The 23,940-nt window shown below is 38.0% G+C and overlaps 2 protein-coding genes across 5 annotated transcripts in view; both read right to left on the bottom strand.

Moving 5' to 3' along the window:
* Positions 1–17,466, bottom strand: part of Sugb (Sugar baby transporter) — a 57,778-nt gene extending 40,312 nt beyond the window's left edge. The window contains exons 1-4 of the mRNA XM_083114607.1: positions 17,331–17,466; positions 10,770–10,895; positions 7,491–8,363; positions 332–519 (exon numbers count right to left, since the gene is read on the bottom strand). Of these exons, the coding sequence (XP_082970733.1) occupies positions 332–519; positions 7,491–8,363; positions 10,770–10,836 (1,128 nt within the window). The 5' untranslated portion in view covers positions 10,837–10,895; positions 17,331–17,466. The remainder of the gene's footprint in view (positions 1–331; positions 520–7,490; positions 8,364–10,769; positions 10,896–17,330) is intronic.
* Positions 17,467–22,375: 4,909 nt separating this feature from the next.
* Positions 22,376–23,940, bottom strand: part of LOC145981568 (RNA-binding protein 1-like) — a 41,198-nt gene continuing 39,633 nt past the window's right edge. For all 4 annotated transcript variants that reach the window (XM_083114916.1, XM_083114915.1, XM_083114918.1 and 1 more), the window contains one exon: positions 22,376–22,879. The gene's annotated coding sequence lies outside the window, so the exon portion shown is untranslated. The remainder of the gene's footprint in view (positions 22,880–23,940) is intronic.

Here is a 23,940-nt window from a genome sequence, read left to right as displayed (position 1 = left end):
CAATTCCATACAGAAGGTCCAAAATACATTTGAGAAAAAGTTTGCTAATATTCCATGCGACGCCATTTGCGTTACAATCTGGCACCATGCTTGTTACAGGTTCAGAAAAATGTTACATTGTCAAAGTTAATTCCAGAACACTCGCTCGCCTCGTTAGCACAGTGCACTATGATGCCAGGAGCCCGGGGTTTGACTCCCGGCAAGGGTATTCTTTGTAAATGTTCCTTTCAGTTTCATCACATCATCACTCATCCTCATTTTTGCAGTTAGTCAAAAGTGGCAGAAATATGAAGGAAAATAAACCAAACAAACCAATCAAAAGATCACTCACCTTAAGTTTGAGAGAAACAAAGAAATCTAGTGCTAAAATTCCCAGCATAAGATAAAATGTTGAGCTGTAATCTTTTGTTGCTTTCCCTTCACTGAATACATCGATCATGTAACCAGCAATAAAGGAAAACATCCCCCAGCCAATGGAACCCCACAGTCGTTGCTGGCCAAAATTAGATGGCTTGTCCCCTGGAAATAAACAATGAATTTAAATTGAGGTTCACTAAAATTAGCTCATTAATGTACTGAAAAAAAAAGTGTTACATTTCTATTAGGGCTTAGACCAGTGGTTCCCAAAATGTACACCATGGTGCCATCACAAACTTACAGGGGCACCACGAAATGTTCCAATACTTTCAATCATTTATACAGGTTGATTTTTTATACATGGCACAATTTTTTTTTCTTGTAGTTTACGGTTATTACAAGCATAAGAAAACAGTTTTTCTTTGTGACGTTTCAGGAGAACACACGCTCCTTTCATCAGACATTTATTTTCATTTTGACTAAAGATACAGTTATAACAATGGTTATACATACAAACTATCCAAATATTTAGTTGAAAGACTTGCTATAATTAAACAACAAACAAAATTCAGTGTTAAAAATGCATATGAAGTGAAACAGAAACTAAAAAAAATATTGTTTGGAATAATGAGCATCGTATTGCAAGTTTTGATGTTGAAAATTTATATCCTAGTGTCCCAATAGAAGGTGCCACAGATGCATTACACAGATGGCTTATTGAGATGAAGGTTAACCCAGTAGAATCATAGGAAATGGTTCGATGGTTTACTGTATGTTCAAATTACAATTACTTTATATTTGATGGCAAAATCTATCAGCAAAGTAATGGTCTATCAATGGGAAACCCAGTATCCGGAATCATCTCCAGCATTTTCCTTCATTACAAAGAATCTCCAATTGTTAATGCGATAGGTGCGGATATCAAACTCTACATCAGATATGTAGATGATGTGCTAATTATTGCTAAAAATTAGAACACCATCATGGACGTATTTAAATTGTTAAATGTATCACATCGTCGCATAAAATTCACTTGCGAACCCATGAATAACAATGTAATTTATTTCCTTGATCTGCAAATTAAGACAACTGACTCAACAATTCAAACATCAGTCCATAGGGAAAAATTAGCGGAAAAAAAAAGAACCATTGTTATAACTGTATCTTTAGTCTAAATGAAAATAAATGTCTGATGAAAGGAGCGTGTGTTCTCCTGAAACGTCACAAAGAAAAACTCTTTTCTTATGCTTGTAATAACCGTAAACTACAGGAAAATAATTCTATAATGCAAGCAATCCGTACATACAAGAAAAACTACAATTTGTTTTGTGTACAGAAAGTAGAAAATCCAGTATGTAAGTTTGATATTGGTGTTTTCAGAAAGAAGAGTGTTGGATAAAGTGGTGAGAGCCATATTCAAAAGCATTGTTTCATTGTAGCGGCGACCACATCTATCATTCCACAAAACAGGAAGCGGCACAAGTTCAGATGAGATGTGCAGAATAATCGTGCACCCATATGCAACCGTTGCCGAATGTTGTGCAGAACTCTGAAATATGGGTGACAATAACAGAAGATGGCGCAAGACCTCAGACGGCAACAACAGTTCTTGATTATCTTGAGGAGATGTTTGATCACTGTGTGTTGTCTAATCATTATCCCCAAGTACACGGGAAGGAGTTTGAATGGTCACCAATGTCACCGGATATGATCCCCTGTGACTATTCTCTTTGGGGTTACCTTAAAGACAGAGTATTTCAGACTACCTACAACAATTCCAGAACTGAAAAATGCCATAGAATCAGAAATATTCAATATTTCTGAGCAGTGGTGCGCAATTTCGTTGTCAGGTTGCGCCATATCCGTGATAGGCAAGGGAACATATTGTGGTTTAAACTCCCAAATCTGTAGAACATTCTTCAACCGTTTTCTTTCTTTTTGTTACTTACTTGTTTTCTGTTTTTACTTCTGCTTTGAATATAGTACCCTGCTTCGGCTTGCGAGCTCTGGGTTTATGGTACCAGACCGACCAGTCACTCGTAAGTCTTAAGTTAGCAAATTTGTGTAACAAGAAATAAACCACTGATATCTAATTTTACCTTGTATTGGAAAAAATACACCTTAAAATCCAATAGCCACTACATTTTACAAAACCGTGATATCAACTTTTCTTCTAATGCTGTTCTTGTGCCAGAGAATGTGATGAGGGATTAAAAAAAATATTTTAGCGACGCTCGTATCAAGTTTTAACAATCGCGGGAAACTCGCAACGCGAAGTCCGACGGCACTACTCCAAACCGAGGAAATCTTTTCGCGCCGAGAAAGTTAATGTTACTCCTTTTCTGTTACCCACCGCACTGTTCTCCTTCATTTTGCACCACTCACCCCATTGCTACTCTAAGTCTGTGATTGGTCTTTGCATAATCACACCATGCAATGTTATGCCAATAGCATTCAAGCTCTTAACTGCCTAGCGACAGCTTCTATTGCGCCACTATGCAAAACACGTTCACTGTAATCCAACACTCTTCCTACGCACTATTCCTGTTCCTTCAAATCACCCTTTCGTCCTACGTGTGCGTTATTTTACGTGACCCAAAATAATCGGTCAGAGCTAGGAAAAACAGTGACTATAATTAACCTGGGAGGAGCTGAATTATTGATGGAGTTTGTAGTGGTTAAAGATCTTAATCTACCAGTGATATGGTTTGAAAGGTGTATGACACATGGTTCGTAAATTATGACTAATTCCAATTGTTCCATGTATAAAAAATCACCCTGTATGATTGTTCGAAATATGTGCTTATTTAGTACTTTTTAGGCAAGCAACCATGGATGTCTGGAAAGCTGGGGGAAGGAGGGCAACTCACCCCTTCATCTGGAAAATGAACACCCACCTAAAATTTACATATTTCACATGTAATTTTGTTTTCACTGAGAGGGCATCACTATTATGGGGGAAAATATGCCTCCTTTGCCCCCACTGGGACAAAATACTACGGATGTCCATGCAAGCAACCTAATCACACTAACAAGAGAGTTGCCTACATTCTGACATCCATGGAAAAATCTTCCAACACCAAGGGTGCCATGAAACGAAAAAGTATGAGAATCTCTCACTTACACAATAGCAATACTTATGTAGATAGATATAAGAATTTCCATTGATAGCAATACTTGACAATTGTAACAATTTAAAATTGTTTACAATATTGACGAATATTAATACGTACGTATTGCATGCATCCATCCACTGATGACTTGACACAGGGTGGATAAAGATAATGATTTTCATTTAAACACTTTTGATGATTTTTTATTTAAATCAGACTATTTAAAAAATTAAATAGATTTCTTTATCTAAAAAAAAGGCTTAAAATTCCTTGTCTGATTGTTGGCACCATACACATAGATATATTTTTTTATAAGAAGTATTTTTCTGGTCAACAGTGTTGTAAAATATTTGAACAGTTTAATTAAAACACATACAAACATGTAAACATACATTTTTCTGTTTCTGAAAATATATATATATGAACCTACAGTGCGTCCATTTCGATCTGCAGCGGAGAGATCGGGAGAAACGTGGCGGGCGGCGCTGACGGAGATGCCGACATTTGAGGCCTGTAATGCCCGCTTATTTTTGTGGACATCTTGCAAAACGAGCACTAACCTGTGTTATAACACGCAAAAGTTCTTCTGTAATTCTTCCAAGTTCCACCCTTATATACACAAATAAATACGCTTTAGAAATTATATTAAGAGCCACAGATAATACTCTGTAAAACATTTTAATCATAGTTTTGACCAGTAACGTCCTGCTTAAGTTTATATCCTTGAAAGAGTTTTGTGTCGATGGGGATCGTTTGGAGGTTTCGAATGTGCAACACTGTATCAAGATTACGCTGCAGACGAACCGTTAAAAGCTAATGGTGTTCGTGAGCTTCCTTGCAATCCGAAATCTCCTAGCTCAAGTTTTTTGTTCCTTCGCGACTACAGAGCTGTGAATATAGTGGCAGGCAGATGTAAACCAAGAGCATGTTAATTTCGTACTGTGCGTAAGTGTGTTATTCTTGGTTACTTGCCGTTACTTGTTTGTGTTATTGCAGTGTGTATGTGTGTTGTGTCAGTCAGACGATTGGAATGCCAGCCGCAAGGTTCACGTTAGAACAAAGAATTTTTATGTATGACACTTACGTGAAAACAGACTCGTGTCGAGACGTGTGTAGGCAATTTGTACAGAAATTCCCAGGCGTTTCACCTCCACACAGAGATACGGTTAGACGTCTTGTCCTTAAATTACGAGAAACTGGATCGTTAAATTTTAAAACACCTAAGCAAAAACGACGGATTCTAACCGAAGCAAAACTCGATGAAATTGGTGCAGCGTTAGAACGTTCTCTAAACAAACCTCTACGCCGTGTTTCACAGGAGATGGGCGTGTCAAAATCATCAGCACATACAGCCACTAAGCTACTAAAATTAAAACCGTACAGAGTTTCTATAGTGCAAGAATTACGGCCCCCTGACAACGTAAGTAGAGTAAATTTCTGTAATTGGGTTTTGCAGAATATTGTAGATGGTATTGTTGATCCACAGTTAATAATTTTTTCGGATGAGGCATGGTTTCACTTGCGTGGTCATGTTTGTTCACAGAACAATAGATACTGGAGCACTCAAAATCCCCGAATAATACACGAAGTTCCGTTACACGATGCAAAAATTGGTGTGTGGTGTGCTGTAAGTGCCAAAAGAATAATAGGGCCTATATTTTTTGAAGACACAATAAATTCAGAGAGGTACCGCACACAAATACTCGCGCCGTTTTTTCAGTTGTTATCAGATAATGAGAGACAATATGGGTATTTTCAACAAGATTCGGCCACAGCCCATACCGCCGCTGATTCTTTGGATGCTATAAGGGAGGTGTTTGATGACAGAATAATTTCAAGAGGTTTATGGCCTTCACGTTCGCCAGATCTTACCGTATGTGACTATTATTTGTGGGGAACCTTGAAAAATAGAGTCTACCGAAATAACCCTCATAGCATCGACGAACTAAAAGACAATATAAGGGCAGAACTAGGAAGAATTACGGAAGAAGAACTTTTGCGTGTGAATCAAAATTTCATCAAACGATGCCAGGAATGTGTGAATGTAGGTGGACATCACTTTGAACAAATCTTATAACACAGGTTAGTGCTAGTTTTGCAATATTTATATAAATGTCTGCATATGTCCATAAAAATATGCGGGCATTACAGGCCGCAAATGTCGGCACCTCCGTTAGCGCCGCCCGCCACGTTTCTCCCGATCTCTCGGCTGCAGATCGAAATGGACGCACGGTACTATGGTAATGTTTGTTGAGTGTGATAATGAAAATATAATTTCAGTAACCTTTCTTCCAGTGAAAATAAAACATTCTGGATGCACTATCTATGTAACTGTAACTTAAAATATTTTTTAGTCTTTGTAGCTGAATTTTAGCATTTTTTTAAATTATAGTTTGCAAAATATCAGCTGCCATGATTATTTATAGCTTAATGATAAGGACACTATTTACGGTTTAACATGATTAGTATTTTGTATATTATTCTACACAAAATTTTTACTATATTACATTTCCTTTTGTATGAGCTTCACTCCATCAGTACAAATATTTTGTTTCTTTCCTTAGTCTAATAAACACAAAATGATTACGAGATAAATGTACTTTCAACAAAAATGATTCTGATATCTACAAAATCCTTATGTACGTTATTCTATAAATGATGTCTTCAAACTGATTTAAAATCAGTGATTTTTTAAAAAAAATCACTTGATTTAAATCAATCCAGCTGGCTTGCACATGCTTTATTTTTTTAACGGTACCATGTTTAGTGGGAATTCTAAAGGCTGGTTCACATTGGTCGAGTAAGCGGGAGAGTTGCTAGCCTGTCAGCTTGACTTGATCCTTCCATGGCGAGTAGCTGTTTACACACTTTCTACTAGACTCTTGCAAAGCAGGATAGTGGGTGCAGCTGTTTGGTGCTCTTTTCACAGAGTGAACCCATCGATGTCGTTGATAAAAAAAAAGCAAGCAAGCAAGCTGCGAAACGGTTTTCACACTATTTTTTACAATTAATATAATAACTAGGAATGGCCCGACATGAAATTTCATCCGATACCGATAACCGATCCAATATAAAATTAGAAATGGTCCTTGAAGAACCTTAAAGGTTCATTGACCTCCTTAATAAAAATGTGTTTCAAGGTGACTGCAGTGAAAAAGAAATTGCATATTTAGACACTTACTTTTTTTTTTAGAAAGTAGGGCATGGAGATTATCCATAAAAAATTATAACCAAATGGCAAAATTTTGCAATAAATTATCAGATATTTATCGATATATATCAGATCAGTAAAATAATCGGTAATTTTACCGATGAACTGATACACCAATATGCCTATATCGGCCGATACCGATAGAGTACCGATTAATCGGTCCTATCCCTAATAATAATGAACGAGAACATGTCTAGTAAGAAAACTAACTTTCTTGATTTTTCTATTTTCAATCGTTCTTGGTTGTACGTAAAACATAAATTCTTTATTTTCATTTTCTACGCCAAATAAACCAAGTCCCATATCCTGCACTTATGGCATCATATGCCTGTAGTTTCTTTCTTTTGTTTGTTCCTCTAATCGACACAAATTCCATGGACACTCATATTCACAAATAAAAAACACAAGCAAACTCACAATACTCTACCACAACACAGACGCTACACTCTTCTCAGAAAATGTTTACACTGATTGAGTAGTCTGTTGAGTTTACGTGAGTGAATAAATCAATGGGGAAGGCCCAAAAGATCATGGAGACGTACTATTGAAGAAGAAGGAAGACAACAAGGGAAAAGCTGGAAGCTGGAAAGAAAAGAAGAAGATCGCATGCAACAGAGTGAGGTGGAGACAATTCGTGGATGTCCTATGTTCCAGTAGCAACTCGGTCAAGTAGCTGTCCTCCCTGGACAGCCACTCTACTGTCCTGACTACTGGAGCGAGTACTGGCTCCAGCTACTCTCCTGTTTACTCAACCAATGTAAACCAGGCATAAGATTCAAAACTACACAGTGCATAAAATGATAACTTACCTAACAGTTCAAAGCAGATTGCATCACCTACGCTTACAACAACAGCCATTCCAATCCAACTTAAAATTAGGAGAACGAAGAGGATCCAAAATTGATATGATCCCGTTACTTCACTGTCCTCGAGTACGGGTTTTCTTATTAAAGCCATCACAGGTGCTGAATCACACGTCACATCACAGTCGGCCACCGTCAGGTTGGTACAGTAAGGAATATGAGAAAACCCACCCTCAAACTCTGCTTTGGAAACACGAAAAAAAATGCAATCCTCCACCTGCTCCGTGTGTTCTAAAGAAATCCTTGCGCCATATCTAAGTTGATTTGACACAATGCTTAATTGACTACTTTCCACTTTGTTCCGGGCGACATTTTTGTCTCGTTGAAGCTTGGGGTTCTTAGCTTCATCTGCATTAAATGAATTTAAAGTGTTGGAGTTAGGTGCTCGATCGAAGTTGCAGTATTGTGGAATTCTCCAGGAATTGCAAATATCCTTCCAATCCAAAGCATTCTCAATGTTGCAAGTGACCTGGCAATTCATGGTTGAGTTTCCAGCGGTTGCCAGCACCCGGGATGCACCACACATGTCACTCTGATTGCATGTCCTCAAGTTTGATATAACACTGCAATGAAGGTCCATTTTTGCCACGACCGGCATCTCTGGAATGAAATTCACCCCTAAGAATGCTACCGCAGTAAGGCACAGGAATGTGAGGAATAATTGTTTATGTTTCTTGAAGTGGTCTGCCACTGCACCAAATATTGGCTTTGCCAACATCCCACAAACTGGTAGCACAGCATACATTATTCCTACTATTGTGCTTGATATTCCAAGCTGCTTTGCGTAGGTTGGGATGAATGGAACTATTGGACCGGTCCCTGAAAGAAAAATTAAAGAGTAATATTAGCAACATTTCCAACTACAGTAGACTTGTGATGGGTTAACCGAGGGTTGGAAAACATCGCGCTTCATAATGCGCGCCCTGTTTGTTTACTAGTAAGTTGGAGTGAAATCACTGTCCGCGCTGCACGTGTTCCTTACATTGTCGGTGTATCCAATTGTTACGGTGGTGTTTAAGTCTGTGTAGGCCTATTCTAAGCGAGTAATGCAGTATGAGTGGGAAACGGAAAAGGTGTGTCCAAAAAACTATGAAAGACTTTTTGAAAAGTAATCTTCTCATTTATGTTGTACTAGCAATAAATAATAACAATACAGTTTTAAGTGTTGTTTTGTCATTTACGACTTATTAGCACATTATCTCCGTATTATCCGAGTTTTTCCGTATCCGAGGTAGTCTCAGTCCCAATTAGCTCGGATAATCTCGAGTCTACTGTATACAAATAATTCAAAATGAAATGTACAGATGGATTTTGGCACACGTCACAATTGACAAATTAGTGAAAAACTGCGCTTGGTATGGAATGTCATGGTAAAAAGGTTGAAATCCTGCATTTGTGTGTGGGTGACTAACAAATTTTGTATAAATGTCCTAATTTTTATGAAAATGTTGTCCTAAAATTCTTTACTCAAGCATAAAAAAATGGCAGTAAATAGCAATCACAGAAGAATAATTTATCTGTATAAGGTCTTTATGTATATACCTATTCTCCAGTACATCACAAATCATTTTCAACTGAATAAAAGCCATAAAGAAATTACCAAGAAACAAAAGATGGTACAAAGTCAAGAGATACACAACTAAAATAACGGCACACAATCATTTGTAAGTTCATCACGAAAGATGAGTAAAAGTTGAATTCATGACACAATGAAAAATACTCTGTTCTTGTTTTATTTTGGTAATTCACTATGGAATTTCATAAGGTGTGGTAATGCACCTAACACATGAACAATTTTTAATGATGGAGCAGAGTGGCCTAGTTGGGTTACAGAGGATGTCAATTTGATCGTGCATCTTGCTCTTGAAAAAATTTTCAATCAGCCACTACACCTCATATAAATGTACGTATAGCCAATATTTAGGTACATGTTGCTTCCGCCTGTTGACAAAATTTTGACCAGCTAGTATTGCCAGCTAAGGTGAGATGTTATGTGCTTTATCAGGGTGTCTACCAAAATAAAAATCCAAAATTCTTGACATTCTGGACCTGTTGCTCCCTTTCTCTTACAATTTATTTATTTCATTGCCCCTACTTAGGTATACAGTAAAACCTCGTTAATCCAGACTAATGGGGGGATTAGTTGACCGGTTTAACGAAAGTCTGGATGAACTGAAATAACCTAAAAGAACAGTAGAAAGTGCATTAAAATTCCGTTTATAGCAACAAAACACATTTATTATGGTGTATTTAAAGGGCATAGCCCTAAATACACTATACAGTACCGTAAAATGTAAAGCAATACTGTGGAGCAATAAGACAAACGCGATTGTTGACTTCTAGCCACATTTAAAAACTTGCATTCTGCTTTTTTTTTCCTTTTGCCTGTCCGAATTAACGAGGTTATACTGTAGTTGCAAAATTAAGGATATAGATATTTTTATTCAATGAAAAAACCATATTACAAGGTTGAATAAGATGAAAACTGAAGCTGCACTTAAACAAGAGATTTAGAATTGCACTAACTATTAATGCATGTAAAAATTAATCCTTCAGACTTCATCGTGGATGGAAAATGTCCACATAACTTTATTTAATATTTTTACAAAACTTCACACATACAGCACTAAGTTCACTATACTGCAAAAGTTCTTCACCAAAAGCATAATTTCTTGACTTTCCTGTTGGTTTCTTTATTTTTTGACTGTTAGACACCCTGTTTATGCACAGAAGGTGCACCGAGATGCCATATTACACATTTGGATTTTTTAAATAATGTAATAGGACAGATTTTGTCTGTGACAAGGCAAACTGATTTTCCATTTTACTTCAGACGTACATAAACACTAATAAATCTTTAAACACAATAGCACTTGCATCCTCTGCATGTCTACAAAAAAGATGATTAATTACTTCATGTCTATGAAGAAAATTTGAATATAATTCCTGATGACATTACTTCCTGCACTTCCTTCCACCACGTAAGCAGCCATCCTGTCCCATACATAGCTTTTGAACTTGAAATGTTAGATTATACACTGAAATGTTGATCTTTTATTCACCTCAAGTATGTTATCTCAACAGGAATTTCAAGAAGCGAGACAAAAAATTCCAACAAAGAAGAAAATTTCCTTTCCAAAATTGAAACAATTTCAGACCCTGTAAAAGAGAATTCAGAAGTAGTTTTGGGCTGAATGTAATTGTACTGAAACACGTGCACCGTACCTGCATTAAATAGAAAATAATGGGCCTTCATTGGAAGAAGGTCCATGTTTAACTTCAGCTTCACCATCTTGTTCGTGTGATTCTCTCCAATTAAAATCAAGAATAACTTTGCAATTATTAATTTTCCTGCAAAGAAAGAAAGAAATGTGTTAAAAACTTTTCTCACTGACAAGAATTTATGCTAAATATACAACGAAGACTTAGGGTAACCACATCTTTGCAAATACAGGACAAACGAAACATGAATGTAAGAACCAGCTTTGCTGCAGTAAAACACAACAACAATGTATATTATGTTATATTATATTATAATTGGGACTGAGCCGATACCAATGTTTATATATACCAAACGTATGAATATCAAAGTATTATCTCACATTTAATAACCAATATTATTCGATTCTTTCCAGAGTCTGTACACAGTGCGGTCCATAAGTTTCCGGACTAAGGCAATAACAAATTCAAGGTCAAAGACGTATGATTTTTGACTGTTTATTTACTCAAAATAGGAACCATTTGATGCGACATATTGCTCAGCACGAGTTTTCGATCTCTTCATGGCGTCAGAAAAGTCTTCTTTCGGAATTGTCTTGAGTTTGTCGGTCACAGCCTTCTGGGTCTCCTCAATCGAGTCGAATCTTGACCCCTTCAGGTGTATTTTCAGTTTTGGGAAGGGGAAATAGTCCAGAGGTGACAAATCTGGTGAATAAGGGTGGATGGTGCAACGTGGAGACTTGCTTTTCAGAGAGGAACTGGTGATTTATTGCTGCCGAACGAGCTGGGCTTTGTCATGCAGCAGGAAAAAATCACAATAGGGGAAGAGGTCCGGGAGAACTCGTTGGATTTGAGCTAGCTAGCATTTTAACAGTTCCTGAAAGAATTTCTTATATACTGTTCAACCTGGAGGCACGAATTCTTTGTGAACGACGCCACTGCTTTCGAAAAACACGATGAACATCATCTTCATCCTTGATTTTTGGAAGCACAGTTTTTTCGGTCTTGGGGATGTATTACTGACCCATTTGGAACTCTGATGTTTTGTTTCAGAATCATAGGCAAAACATCAAGTCTTGTTACCAGTAATAATAAATGTCTTTGTCGCTGAAAATTCAGCTTTGCAGCAAAATTTAATTGCTACCTCCAGTTCCTCCTCCTCGTCCACTTCCAGAGTCTGACACACACACAACACCAGGTTATATCAGATGTCCACACTCTTCAACAACAATGGCTTGACTGATGCCTCTCAGCATGGATGTTCGAAAGGGTTCAAACTACATAGTTCAAAATTTATCCGCTAGATGGGGTTAATGGGAAGGCTGCAAAAAAGCCACATAGCAATTTTGCGTAGCTTCTGAACATAAACAAGTGGATCACTGTGATCCACGCGACCGCTACAGTGTTAAACAGCTTGATTCTCACATTATTGGAACTGTTCTGTTTTTTTTATTTAACCCTTAACCCGGCAACCAGTGTCTATCGGACACTGTTGCTTATATTTTTTGTCACATACTCCAAATGATACTTCCTGCGAACATGATATTTTTTGACTATGTTTGTTTCTCACTTTTTTCTCATTTCACAATATTTCACTATGTTTGATAAAGAAGGTCAGGTGTAAAAAAATATTTTCTGTTTCACTTACGTAAACGGGCAAGCAGTGTCTGTCAGACACAGTGTACAAATAAAAGTTGTAATATTACTTGAATATGTATTAACAAATGTTTAATAAAAAATAAACACATAAAATAAATTTATTATTAATGCTAAAATAGAAAACATGAACTAACATGTTTCATATACTTTGCTGCAAAAAAAATGCGATGATGATGATGATTAATACAAGAATTTTGGACATAACAATGATGATCAGGTTAAATATCATGTTACTCGCTTGTTTCCACAGCGATGAAACATAAAAACTTCGCATTAGAAGGGATCCATTTAAAACAATGCAGTGTTCGACAGACACTGCTTGCCCGGATAAGGGTTAATCTGACAGTTGGCTAATCCAGTCTATGGCTGGTTTTTGTGTGTTTGTGTACATAGTACTTAAGTTATATTTATGTATATTTTCTTTAGTGTATATTAGGCAATTAAACATCCAGAGCTTGTAACAGTCATAATTTTGGCCCAAGCTCCTTTTGTCTTATTGTGATATCATCATGCTACAAATGCAATTTTAACACGGTTCGATTTTGATTTACTTCTGTTAACACATACTGCAGAGTTTTATAGATTTTGTTCAAGATATGATTTCATAGTTAGGTTAGGCAGGTCAGGTTTGGTTCTCTTAGCATTAAAATCCTGCTAGGAGAATTTGAAAAAAATCATAAAACAATTGGAACAGTTACCATTTCTAGCCCCAAGATAAATTCCACAGGTTCTAAGCTACTCGTACACCAGCTCAGTTTATGGCCCAAGTTCCAATTCTTTAATTCTGAATTAATCATACTGTGTGCTTTATGGAGAAGGATTTCGCTAACGGTTCAGATTGTTTAATGATTTCTCCTAGCACAAAGACTAATTATCGTACAGTGGCGTGCGGTGACATTTAAACTAGGGTACGCAACATGGGCCAACCGAAATGAATTATGGGGGCCAGAACCCGCCCCCCTCCCTGGCCATCATGTTATTCAGAAAATAACTTTTTTCTACAATTTTATAATGGGAAATTTCTCATCCTTGTATCAATATCCAAATGTAACGATTTAAAATAGATGTATGATATTTTATATTCGCAAACATATTCTGATAGTAGCTACGTAGACTCCAACACTTCAACTTCGATTATTTCCTTCATGTAGTGCGATGAACATTGAACGGGAAGGAAATGGCTCAATCTTTTTCCGTCCTTTCAAATTTCATGTAATAAATTTGATAAATCTCAGTATCCTCTACTATTTCACAACATCTTTCGCAGAGGAAACCAACGAATAAGGCCAACAATAAAGTTTCACTGTTTTTCTACTCAGTCAATCACTCTGTAGAGATATTTTTTCTTCTTCTCAAAAATCAAAATGCCTAATATACTGCTTACCATCCTTCACAACTCCTGCCTGAAACAATTCTTCCAAATCAGGAACAGACCTTCCATTTCGGATTGTTTACACTTTTTTCGTAAATTCCGAAAATCCCTTCTCCAGAATGTTATCAATAACTCCCGGTCCCCCTATTTTATCACTTCACAGCACCGACAAACAATAGAGATCCTGTAATGTAAATATGAACGAAACACTCGCTGCAAATTTCACACGACAGAAGAAAGCAAAAGTGAACCTCCCACGGCACGTTGTGTTCGGTCCCGCTATGCCCGAAAACCACGCGTTCTTGTGGACGAATGAATCGGAGTTGCCAGTCGACAAAGTATTTTGTAGAAGGGAGATAATTAAGGACAAGTAGAAAATACGTCAGCATACATCCCAGAACACTTCAAAAGCTAAACTACCGTACATCACTTTGCAATGTCTGGCGGGAGGGGGGGGGGGGGGGGCTCATTCTAATCCCATTGTAAGCATTATGTTTTTATTTTATCATTCATTCATATCGTTGGGTCAACAATCAACACCCATGCTATGGAACTCAAAGGAAATGTTGATCCCGAAAGGAGATAAACAGATACTCTCATACTCTGAGAATTGTGCGAAACTTGCAAATTGTTCACATATTTTCCCCTCGACACAGTGACAGTCCATTCTGGTCCTCACCTCCCTATACGAAAAAAAACAACTTGCTAGTGTAGCTTTAACCTCACATAAATATTTTATATGTGATAGTTTACGCGTATATTAAATATGATCTTCCACCACTACATATTCTTGCCCTCCTGTCTGATTCCTGTATCACTTTTTATAATGTATTTTTATTGCAACCCAACAGTGATCTATCTACGCGTGGCTGCTAAATGCTAGTAAGCTAAGCATTCCACAAAAAAATATGTTGACTACTGTCAACACTGCATACGCTGTCAAAATCTTGGGTACCCTCGATGCTTAGAACCGGGAAAGAAGTGGGAGAGAGGGTAAGCGCAGGCAGACCCAAACACTTGGTCGGGTCTGATCTGAGCCAATGGGATTACCTTCCGAATTTCTAGGGTACCAAGCAGAAGAAACAGCGTCTTTCTGCGGAAATCGGCAGGAACGCGGATCGGGTGGGTGCCGAAGCCACAATCGGGATCATTCGGGACTGCCTTCAGGAAGGCAGCAGCGTGTTCGTGCGAAAATCGGAATTTCTTGCAGTGGAACTGCTTTCGGAGCGATAATTGTTGAATTTTCATGTTCGGGGAAGACGAAAAAATGTTCATTTTTTCTTACTGTGTTGTGGGTACGCAGAGCGTACCTTGCGTATCCTGAATGCATGCCGCTGTTATCGTAGAATCTTGGAAATCATTGCGACACGAAATTTGAACCTTACTTAAAGTAATGAGCACTGTTTGGACTAAAAAAAAAGTTATTTATGTTGAAAAAAACAACTTGAAAATTACCTTACACACTTCTCATGGACAAGATCTTCTCTGTCGACGAGATACAGTAAACATCGTAGAAGCATGGGAATGAATGTAGAAGTAAATCGGAACCTCAGTAGAATGCATTTACGGACTTCATGTTAATGCTAAGGGAACCAAACCGGTAAAAATTTACTATCCTTCGGACACCTCTAATTTTTTCGTTTCGTCAATTTTTGACATTCATACTTACGTATCTGCTTCGCGGAACATTCCTGAAGGTGTATCAACGTTGTTTTGATGAAATTTTAACTATGTTTCCTAACCTAACAGAACTAACCTATCCACATGCCAATGGTTCGTGGGGCTAGTAATTCTCCGTCGGAGAATTAATTTTCAACGAACAACATGAATTTCCACTATGAAACATTCCCACATTACACAAAACACCTTCCTGATGGTCGACAATGCTACAGGAACTTATTACGGTAAGTAGTTTCTTCTGTAAAAATAAATAAGTGTGTCCGAAGGATAGTAAACGGTACTAGTTTATTATCCTTCGGACAGATTTCTACAGAAGAAACAACTTACCGTAATAAGTTCCTGTAGTATTGTCTAACATCGGGGAGGTGTTTTGTGTGAAATTAAGGTAAGTTTTCCGTATCCTGGAAACGGATTTCTTCAAATTTAAGAGTTCGGGGCTCATTTGGGGTCAGGTGACTCCTGCCAATTTCTAACATGCCTTTAACAGGGAGTCTATAGAGAAAGCCGGGAAGCCGGAGCAGAGGCGGGGCCACATTAGCGGTTGGGGGTGGTAGGTCAATTACCCCAGGGGTGGAGCCCAGAATTGGTGGGAAATTTGGACTAAAAAATTTCAAACGAAAACAATTTTTTAGTTTAAATTCCCACTGATTCCGTGATGGATAGCCCCAAAAACCAATCACGGAATGTTCTGCGAAGCAGATAGGTAAGTACGAATGTCAAAAATTGACGAAACTAAGAAGTTATAGGTGTCCGAAGGAAAGTAAACTGTTAGCCTCGAAAAAAAAGTTATTTATGTTGAAAAAAACAACTTGAAAATTACCTTACGCACTTCTCATAGACAAGATATTCTCCGTCGACAACCGACAGTAAATATCGTAGAAGCGTGGGAATGAATGTAGGAGTAAATCAGGACCTTAGTAGAATGCATGTAGGGACTTTATTTTAATGCTAAGAGAACCAAACCTAACCTGCTTAACCTAACCACGATAGCATATATTGAACAAAATAATAAGTGATCGCTAAAACTCTGCAGTATGTGTTAACAGACATAAATCGAAATCAAACCATGTAAAAATTGCATTCGTAGCATGATGAAATCGCAATAAAACAAAAGGAACTTGGACCGACTGCTGTTGTCATCTACTTTATGTGCAGGGGGTGCAAAGAGGTATTACGCCGCACAATGCTTTGCTGGTAGGGATTTTAACATTAAAATAACACCCATAAATGCTTCTAAACCTGATCACGTAACATCGGGTCTCACGGACAAAATTCCTTTCGAGCTCACATTAAAATCCACCAGTTCCCTGTCCGAGATGATCGTAAACCAAGGACGACTGATCGCTGCAAAAAGTGGACGCTCGCGTAAGCTACTTTCAAAATATAATTTCTCTGTTAAATAATACATATGTGAAGCTTTTAACTGTGCTAATTAGCTTTTCAAAGTTTTGAACTACCTTTCACAATCGTTTCCAGTATTCTAAAGCACTTCCTAACATTCCTATAAAATTGTGAAAACCTTACCTGGTTTATTTCTGTGTATGGACCATAACCTACATTGTAGTTACGTGAAACCCAAACAACATATATTTTCATGAACGGCTAGGTTGATTTGCATAAACAAACTAGAGTACTTGCGTGTGATGCAAGTACAAGGCGAAATATGATTATCACCATAGCAGCGTAGATTCGTCCACAATGAGGGACTAAATGTTTAGTGTAAATTTCACTATCTCGTAGTATTTACATACAGGATAAGAATTAATAAAAAATGCCGCATATTTAAATCTCACTAAATACGATCAACACTGTTAACTACAACTAGTGTGCAAGACTATATACATATTATGAATTACCTGTATGATAATCAGAAGCATTACACAATTAAAATCACTCATTGTTCTTTAGTATAAAATTACGATTTTTAATCAGGGCAAAAGTCGTATACCTAACAGGTATATGATGACGATCCTAGTCACTGTCACAGATTACGTTATTTGCATTTCACTTCCTTCCATAGTCTGTGTCGTGGCCTGTGTACCTTTCTTCATCTTCTTTTCCCAATTAACCACCCCCCCTTTTTTTAGGGCCAGTATTTCCGAAAGAAGAACAACGAAAACTGGAAAAGATTGCAAAATGAGGGCTGACTACAAAAAAAAGTTTACGCATGCACCCCTTTCGAAAATCCTGGGCACGCCACTGCCCATCAAATTGCACTGGACAGGAAGCATTATTCTCGCAAACTCACATACACGGCCGTGTACCTATTCTACGGTGCTGCATAGCCAGACATATGCAAATATTTCCGGCCTTCACGAAACACTAAAGCAAATTATAATTGGGGAGTGAATATTCGGCGGAAGAAAATAAAATAAGTCGTTTGAACAAATGGGCGTGTATATTATTTGTTTCTATTGTTGTAGTTATTTCAAATATTACATTGGCGTAAATATACGCGCATTTCCTGCCTCTCCTGTTTCATTCCTTTCGTCAGAAATTAATGATCTGCGAGGCTTCGCCACTGAGGGGCTACGGTGAACTCTAGCCCACCAATATATCACAGGCATCTTAAAACAACACTGCACAAACTTTACTGACTGATCCCGACTGGCGATTACTGCTTTACTGGCGGCAAGTGCATGTTTTGACAGGAAAGTCCTGGCCGCCAGTAGTCACGTGACCCGCCACTTTCTGCTCACGCGCCAGTAAAAACAAACATGTTTGAGTTTTCTGGCCCCCAGAACTTACTTGCCGCTTGAGGTAAGTAGGCAGTAAGTTGCTGGCAGCCAGTACTTGCTTTCTTAACTGGCTGCCATTACTTGGCCCGTCTATAAGGTCCTTTATATTCACGTGTAACTATATACAGAACTATTGGAATCAAAATTTCCCTCTCAATCTTCATACATTTACCAAATATAACTCTTGATTGTTCCCTTCAAGAGTGAATATTATTTCTTTCTTGTTCAATTTTACTGGGTTTAATATAACTTAAAAATGTAATGTAATGCTAGGAGTCTCCCAGTGACCTGTGAATAACATTGTCACCTTGTAATCAAGGGGTTCCGGTTTTGATACCAGGCTCAAAGTGGTACGGATCCCACTTTAAACTGTAGGTCCAGTACCGATTAGCCCAACTCAACTCACATGTAATGCTTGGAAATAACAACAATTATTTATAATTTCTTCCTCATGTTTTCAAGTGGAGACACTTCCTATTGTTACAAGCTCCTCCATTATGAAATGCTCTGGTTTCCAACACCACATTCATCGTAGTAATACATTTATGAGTATACTGCTGAATAACAACCCTGGTATCATCTAATGAGATTGTAAGCATACTTTCTTTTGAAGACCACCTTGTCATAGAAAAGGGGGGCAGGGTACCTCTAATCCCACCATCCCTTAAATATCAGTCTCCTTTCCATGTTGTTGTTCTTTTCCTGTATATTCTTCTAAATATCCTGCTTCATTTATGTTTTGTTGTCTCTTTCATCTTGCTTATGCCTTCTCTTGATTATTTCATTTAATGTTTTTTCTGCTATCTTCTGTCCATTTTTCTTCTTCTTTTTCTCTCTTTCGTGCTTCTTTATTCCTATTCCTTTCACCATTTCTTTCTTATAACGGTACACAAATGTAACATCAATCATTGACGCCCAGAAGAGAAGGCAAGGGTGGCCACGCCCCCTGCCCCCCCACACACACACCAGAAAAAATAATATCCACCTAAAAATTATATATTTTAGACATAATTTCATTTCAGTCACAGTAATTTATGTTAATTATTATAATGGTTTTGAAGAAACATGATAATTTGAGACTGATGCAGTGTTTTTTGAGGGAGCATCATTATTATGGGGATATGCTGCTTGGGAAAGAGCAAATCAGCAGCAACATTTCAGACCATAGTGGCATGGCAGGCTGCATAAGCATGAGCTCAACTGGTGAAATCCAAGCAAAATGTAGCACATGTTGCTCGTCATTTCAGTATGAACTCTCCCTTAGGGAGTGGTAGTGCCATAAGCAGGAAAGATAGTGCTTACACAGTGATGTAACCTCTACATTATCAATGAAAAGATCAGCTTCTCAAAGCAATTTGTTATCTGTTTACACCTGGTTGAAGCATTGTTGAGATAAGATTTAAGCCAAATTGTAAGATGTGAATTGCATTCCAAGCTTGATTTCCATCATTTTTGAACTCTATGCAAAAATAAAATTGAACCAAGATATGAAGTATCACCATTATCTGTCTTGGATCAAGTGCAGTAACGTGACCAACTCAATGCTCTCTTTGTAAATGCTTCCACACCAGACAACGATCATCATGCGGGCTTTTGTGCCTCAACAAGACTATGTATGGGGTTTAAATGTTTCAGGCTGCCCATTCTATATATATTAGTACAGTAGGGGCCCGTAGACCACTGAACATGGAATGACCCAAAGCAGCTTGATGAACAGAACATTGAATGCAAAAAATGTTATGTATATCACACTCCAATGATCTAGTCCTGTACATACATCGTGTTTCAAAATTATTTGAATGATTTCAACTCATTATATTTTATTCACAAACTGTCAAAATAAGGTATAATTTTACACACATGTAATGTAACTATCCAAGTTTAAGTACCAATGGTTATTGCGAAGTTAACTCACAAATGCTCAATGCGAGCACCCTTCGTTACTCAGCACATGTCAATATGGTAATCTAGCTCCATCGAGAGACATTTCAGTATTTTCTCATCTGGTTTGCATCGCAGCATAATGCGATTCGAGTTCTTTGCTGGTGGAACTTTATGAAATTATGTATGAAACTGATGTTGAACACCCACAAGCAACCTACTCTCGCAAAATGCTTTCTCCTCACCACTGGCAGCCATTTTACAGCTGGTCAGCCTGGCACCAAAATTTAAAACTACTGGGATCGTTCCAAAAAAACTTAAGGATGTGTTTGAATGTATTTCATGGGATATTCGATCGGTGATTAAGTTTTATTACTCATGGAACGTGTTTTTATCATTCAAATCATTTTGAAACACCCTGTATAATACTGTACATTGTTATAGTTTTCCACACAATTGCTTAGAATATGGAGAAAGAGGGGAAGATAACCAACAACAGTAAAAGAAAAAGCTAGGGCCTTATAAACACTAAATAGGCTACATGCTTGCTTCTGTTATGGTAACTTTCCATTCTTGTCTTCTTCGTATAAATCATCGTATCAGAACCACAGGGACATAACTCAATTTATCAAATTTACAGGAGAGAGGAACTAATGCATTCTTAGGAATACGTCTGACTCTTAAAACAGTCCTTGGAGATATGTGATTCAAAATTACTGCTAACAATTAGAGGTAGACATACGAGGCGCATCCAGAAAGTAAGTTTCCCTATTTTTTTAAAAAAAAACAACAACAACACAGTTTCAGGAAACCATTTATTGGCAACAGGTACAGCAAAGGTTCAGCTATTTTTCAACATAGCAACCACCATATTTGAGACACTTGTCGTATCGTGGTATCAACTTTTGGATCCCACTGTCATAGAACTCTGCCGCCTGTGAATGGAACCAGCATGTGACAGACATCTTCAGCTCTTCGTCGTTGCTAAAACGCTCACCGGAGGACAGGAATTTCTTGAGGTGCAAGAAAACGTGAAAATCGCTGGGAGCCAGATCAGGACTGTAAGGTGGATGATCAAACCACTCCCAGCCAAATTCCGTCAAAACAGCTGCTGTGCGCCGAGCTATATGTGGACGAGCATTGTCATGGAGGAGAACACCACCTGCAGTAACCATGCCATGCCTCCTGTTTTGAATGGCACATCGCAATTTCCTTAGTGTTTCACAGTAATGGTCAGCGTTCACAGTTTCACCTCTGGGGAGGAAGTCAATGAGCAAAATGCCCTTCCTGTCCCAAAACACGGTGCACATCACTTTCTGTACTGACAGCGTCTGTTTGAATTTCTTCTTGACCGGAGATCCACTATGCTGCCAATGCATTGACTGCTGCTTGGTTTCCGGGGTGAAGTGCGAAATCCACGTCTCAACGCCCGTGACGATCCTGTCGAGGAAATCATCGCCGTCATCATGGTACCGTTGCAGGAAAGTCAGTGCTGCTCCTGAACGTTTCATTTTGTGTTCGGGTGTCAGGTTTTTCGGCACCCACCTGGCACACAATTTTTTGAACAGCAGGCGCTGCGTGACAATCTCATGCAACATGGATCGCGATATCTGTGGAAAAAGGCTACTCAACTCCGTAATCATGAAGCGACGGTTCTCTACGATGCGCTGCCGCACCAGCTCAACCAGATCATCAGTGATGAGGGACGGATGCCCACTGCGCTCTTCATCGTGGACACTTTGACGACCTTCCGAAAACTGCCGACACCAGCGACGCACCATCTGCTTACTCATAATGTTCGGCCCATAGACCTCACTGAGCTGACGATGAATGTCAATTGGCGCAATGCTTTGTGCATTCAGGAACTTTATCACCGACCGAACCTCGCATGCGGCGGGAGAAGGAATACGAGCTTCCATTTCGGACCACTGCTGCCTCGCTACTGGCATGCGGCGGGAGAAGGAATACGAGCTTCCACTTCGGACCACAGCTGCCTCGCTACTGGCACCGGGCGGGATCTGTCCGCCTGGCATATGATTGATACGTCTTAGCTCTGCTGCGCATGCGCAATTTGCACGGCTCATTATGTTTACTTTCACGGAAAAAAAAATAGGGAACTTACTTTCTGGATGCGCCTCGTATATCGATCTGACTTCAAACTACAAAGGTTTATTTAAACAAAACTGAAAACAGCATTTTTGGAGTTACGTTCCTCTGGTTCTCATATGACGAAATATTAATAATAAAGAGAGGAAAACATGATACACATAAAAAAATGGTAATACATAAAATCTCTTTATTAAGTGTCAAAGAAACATTACAGCTATTTGACAAATGTAATGATTTCCATATTTATATTTTATTTTTAAATTCTATAATTTTTTTTTTCAGCATTTCACAAATTTGTCATAATTCACATATAATTTACAATTGATAGGTAATTTTAAACAAATTGCATTACAGTCATTACAATTAAGAGAAACATGAATAGTACACTATCATGATTTAATCTCACGTCATCTTCACAGACTAATACATTAAACACACATTAATTTATTTTTTAGAGCTACACTTAGACATACACGGATGTAACCTATGCTAAAAATATAATGCAAGTTATGTTCCAGCAAAATATAATAATATGTAGTTTGTTTTGACAACTATACGGGCAGTAGGTACCAGCAGAAGATTTCTTACAATAAAGAAATATGCCTGCACATTCACACTTGCTTCAATTTCATTGCCTGGAGATCAGCTTCACTCCGGCAAGGATGACTCTTGCTCACCTGAAAAACACATGATATGCTTCCATAAATATACAAAACGTTTTCCAAATCTATTAATGAAAATTTATTTTCTTCACTTCAGAAATGGCATTTTTGTTTTACAAAAGTAATGCCTGAACTTCACAATTGTGTCAGAATGTGTGCAAGAGTACTACAATGGCTCTTGAATGTCTTGGACTTTTCTAAAGTCCAGGCATTATTTTCGAACTAATATTTATTTCCCTGGAATTTCAAAATAATCTCCATACTGAGCCTGCCAATCCATTCTTACTAAAATGTATGACATATTTATCTTGAACGTGATATTTCTTGTGAAATTGAAAGACAATTCTTATAAAATACGAGGGCAGGCTGAAAAGTAATGCCTCCTATTTTTTTGTAACGGTGTAAAGACATTTTGGATTTTGAGCAACCATGCATTGTACTCTCAAGACTTTCCCGCTTCTCCATTCCAAGTTTCAAACTTCAATCACCATGGGTTGCTGAACTAGAGTAAGGAAAATGGCAGCGTGTAACCATACTATGTCGGTGCACCTGAAACTGCATGTGGTGACAGAGCTTCTAACTGCAGAAAATGTGTCCCCCAATTGACATTCATCAGAGAATGAAGGCTTTTTATGGCAAAGAATGTGTAACGTCAGTACTATATGATGTTGGGCTGTTCATGCTCACAATGAAAACCCCTGCTGAGGAACTCTCAAGAAGTTCTTTGTCACACAGAGTACAATGCATGGTTGCTCAAAATCTAAAATGTCTTTACACCGTTACAAAAAATTAGGAGGCATTACTTTTCAGCCCGCCCTCGTAAATTAGATAAATTGCAAATGTTCAGTTTGAAATTAACAATCTGAACATTTGAAAGGTAAATTTTTCAAAAGCAGTGAGAACTCTGAAATTGCATAATGAATGACTACTTGTAGAAACCATGCCTAGAAACAGTGGCATATTCTCCAACGTTACCTTGGATTACCACCGGCAAAACCACTTTTTTAATATAATAGAAATTGCCAGAAAATTTGAAGTTGTCGACCTTCTGTCTTCGTTTTTCTTGCATGCCCGCA

Source organism: Lepisma saccharinum, chromosome 29 (assembly GCF_977018435.1).
Source record: "Lepisma saccharinum chromosome 29, izLepSacc3.1, whole genome shotgun sequence".
Classification (NCBI taxonomy): Eukaryota; Metazoa; Arthropoda; class Insecta; order Zygentoma; family Lepismatidae; genus Lepisma; species Lepisma saccharinum.
Note: the sequence above shows the minus strand (reverse complement) of the source record. Positions and strands in the feature narration are given on the sequence as shown.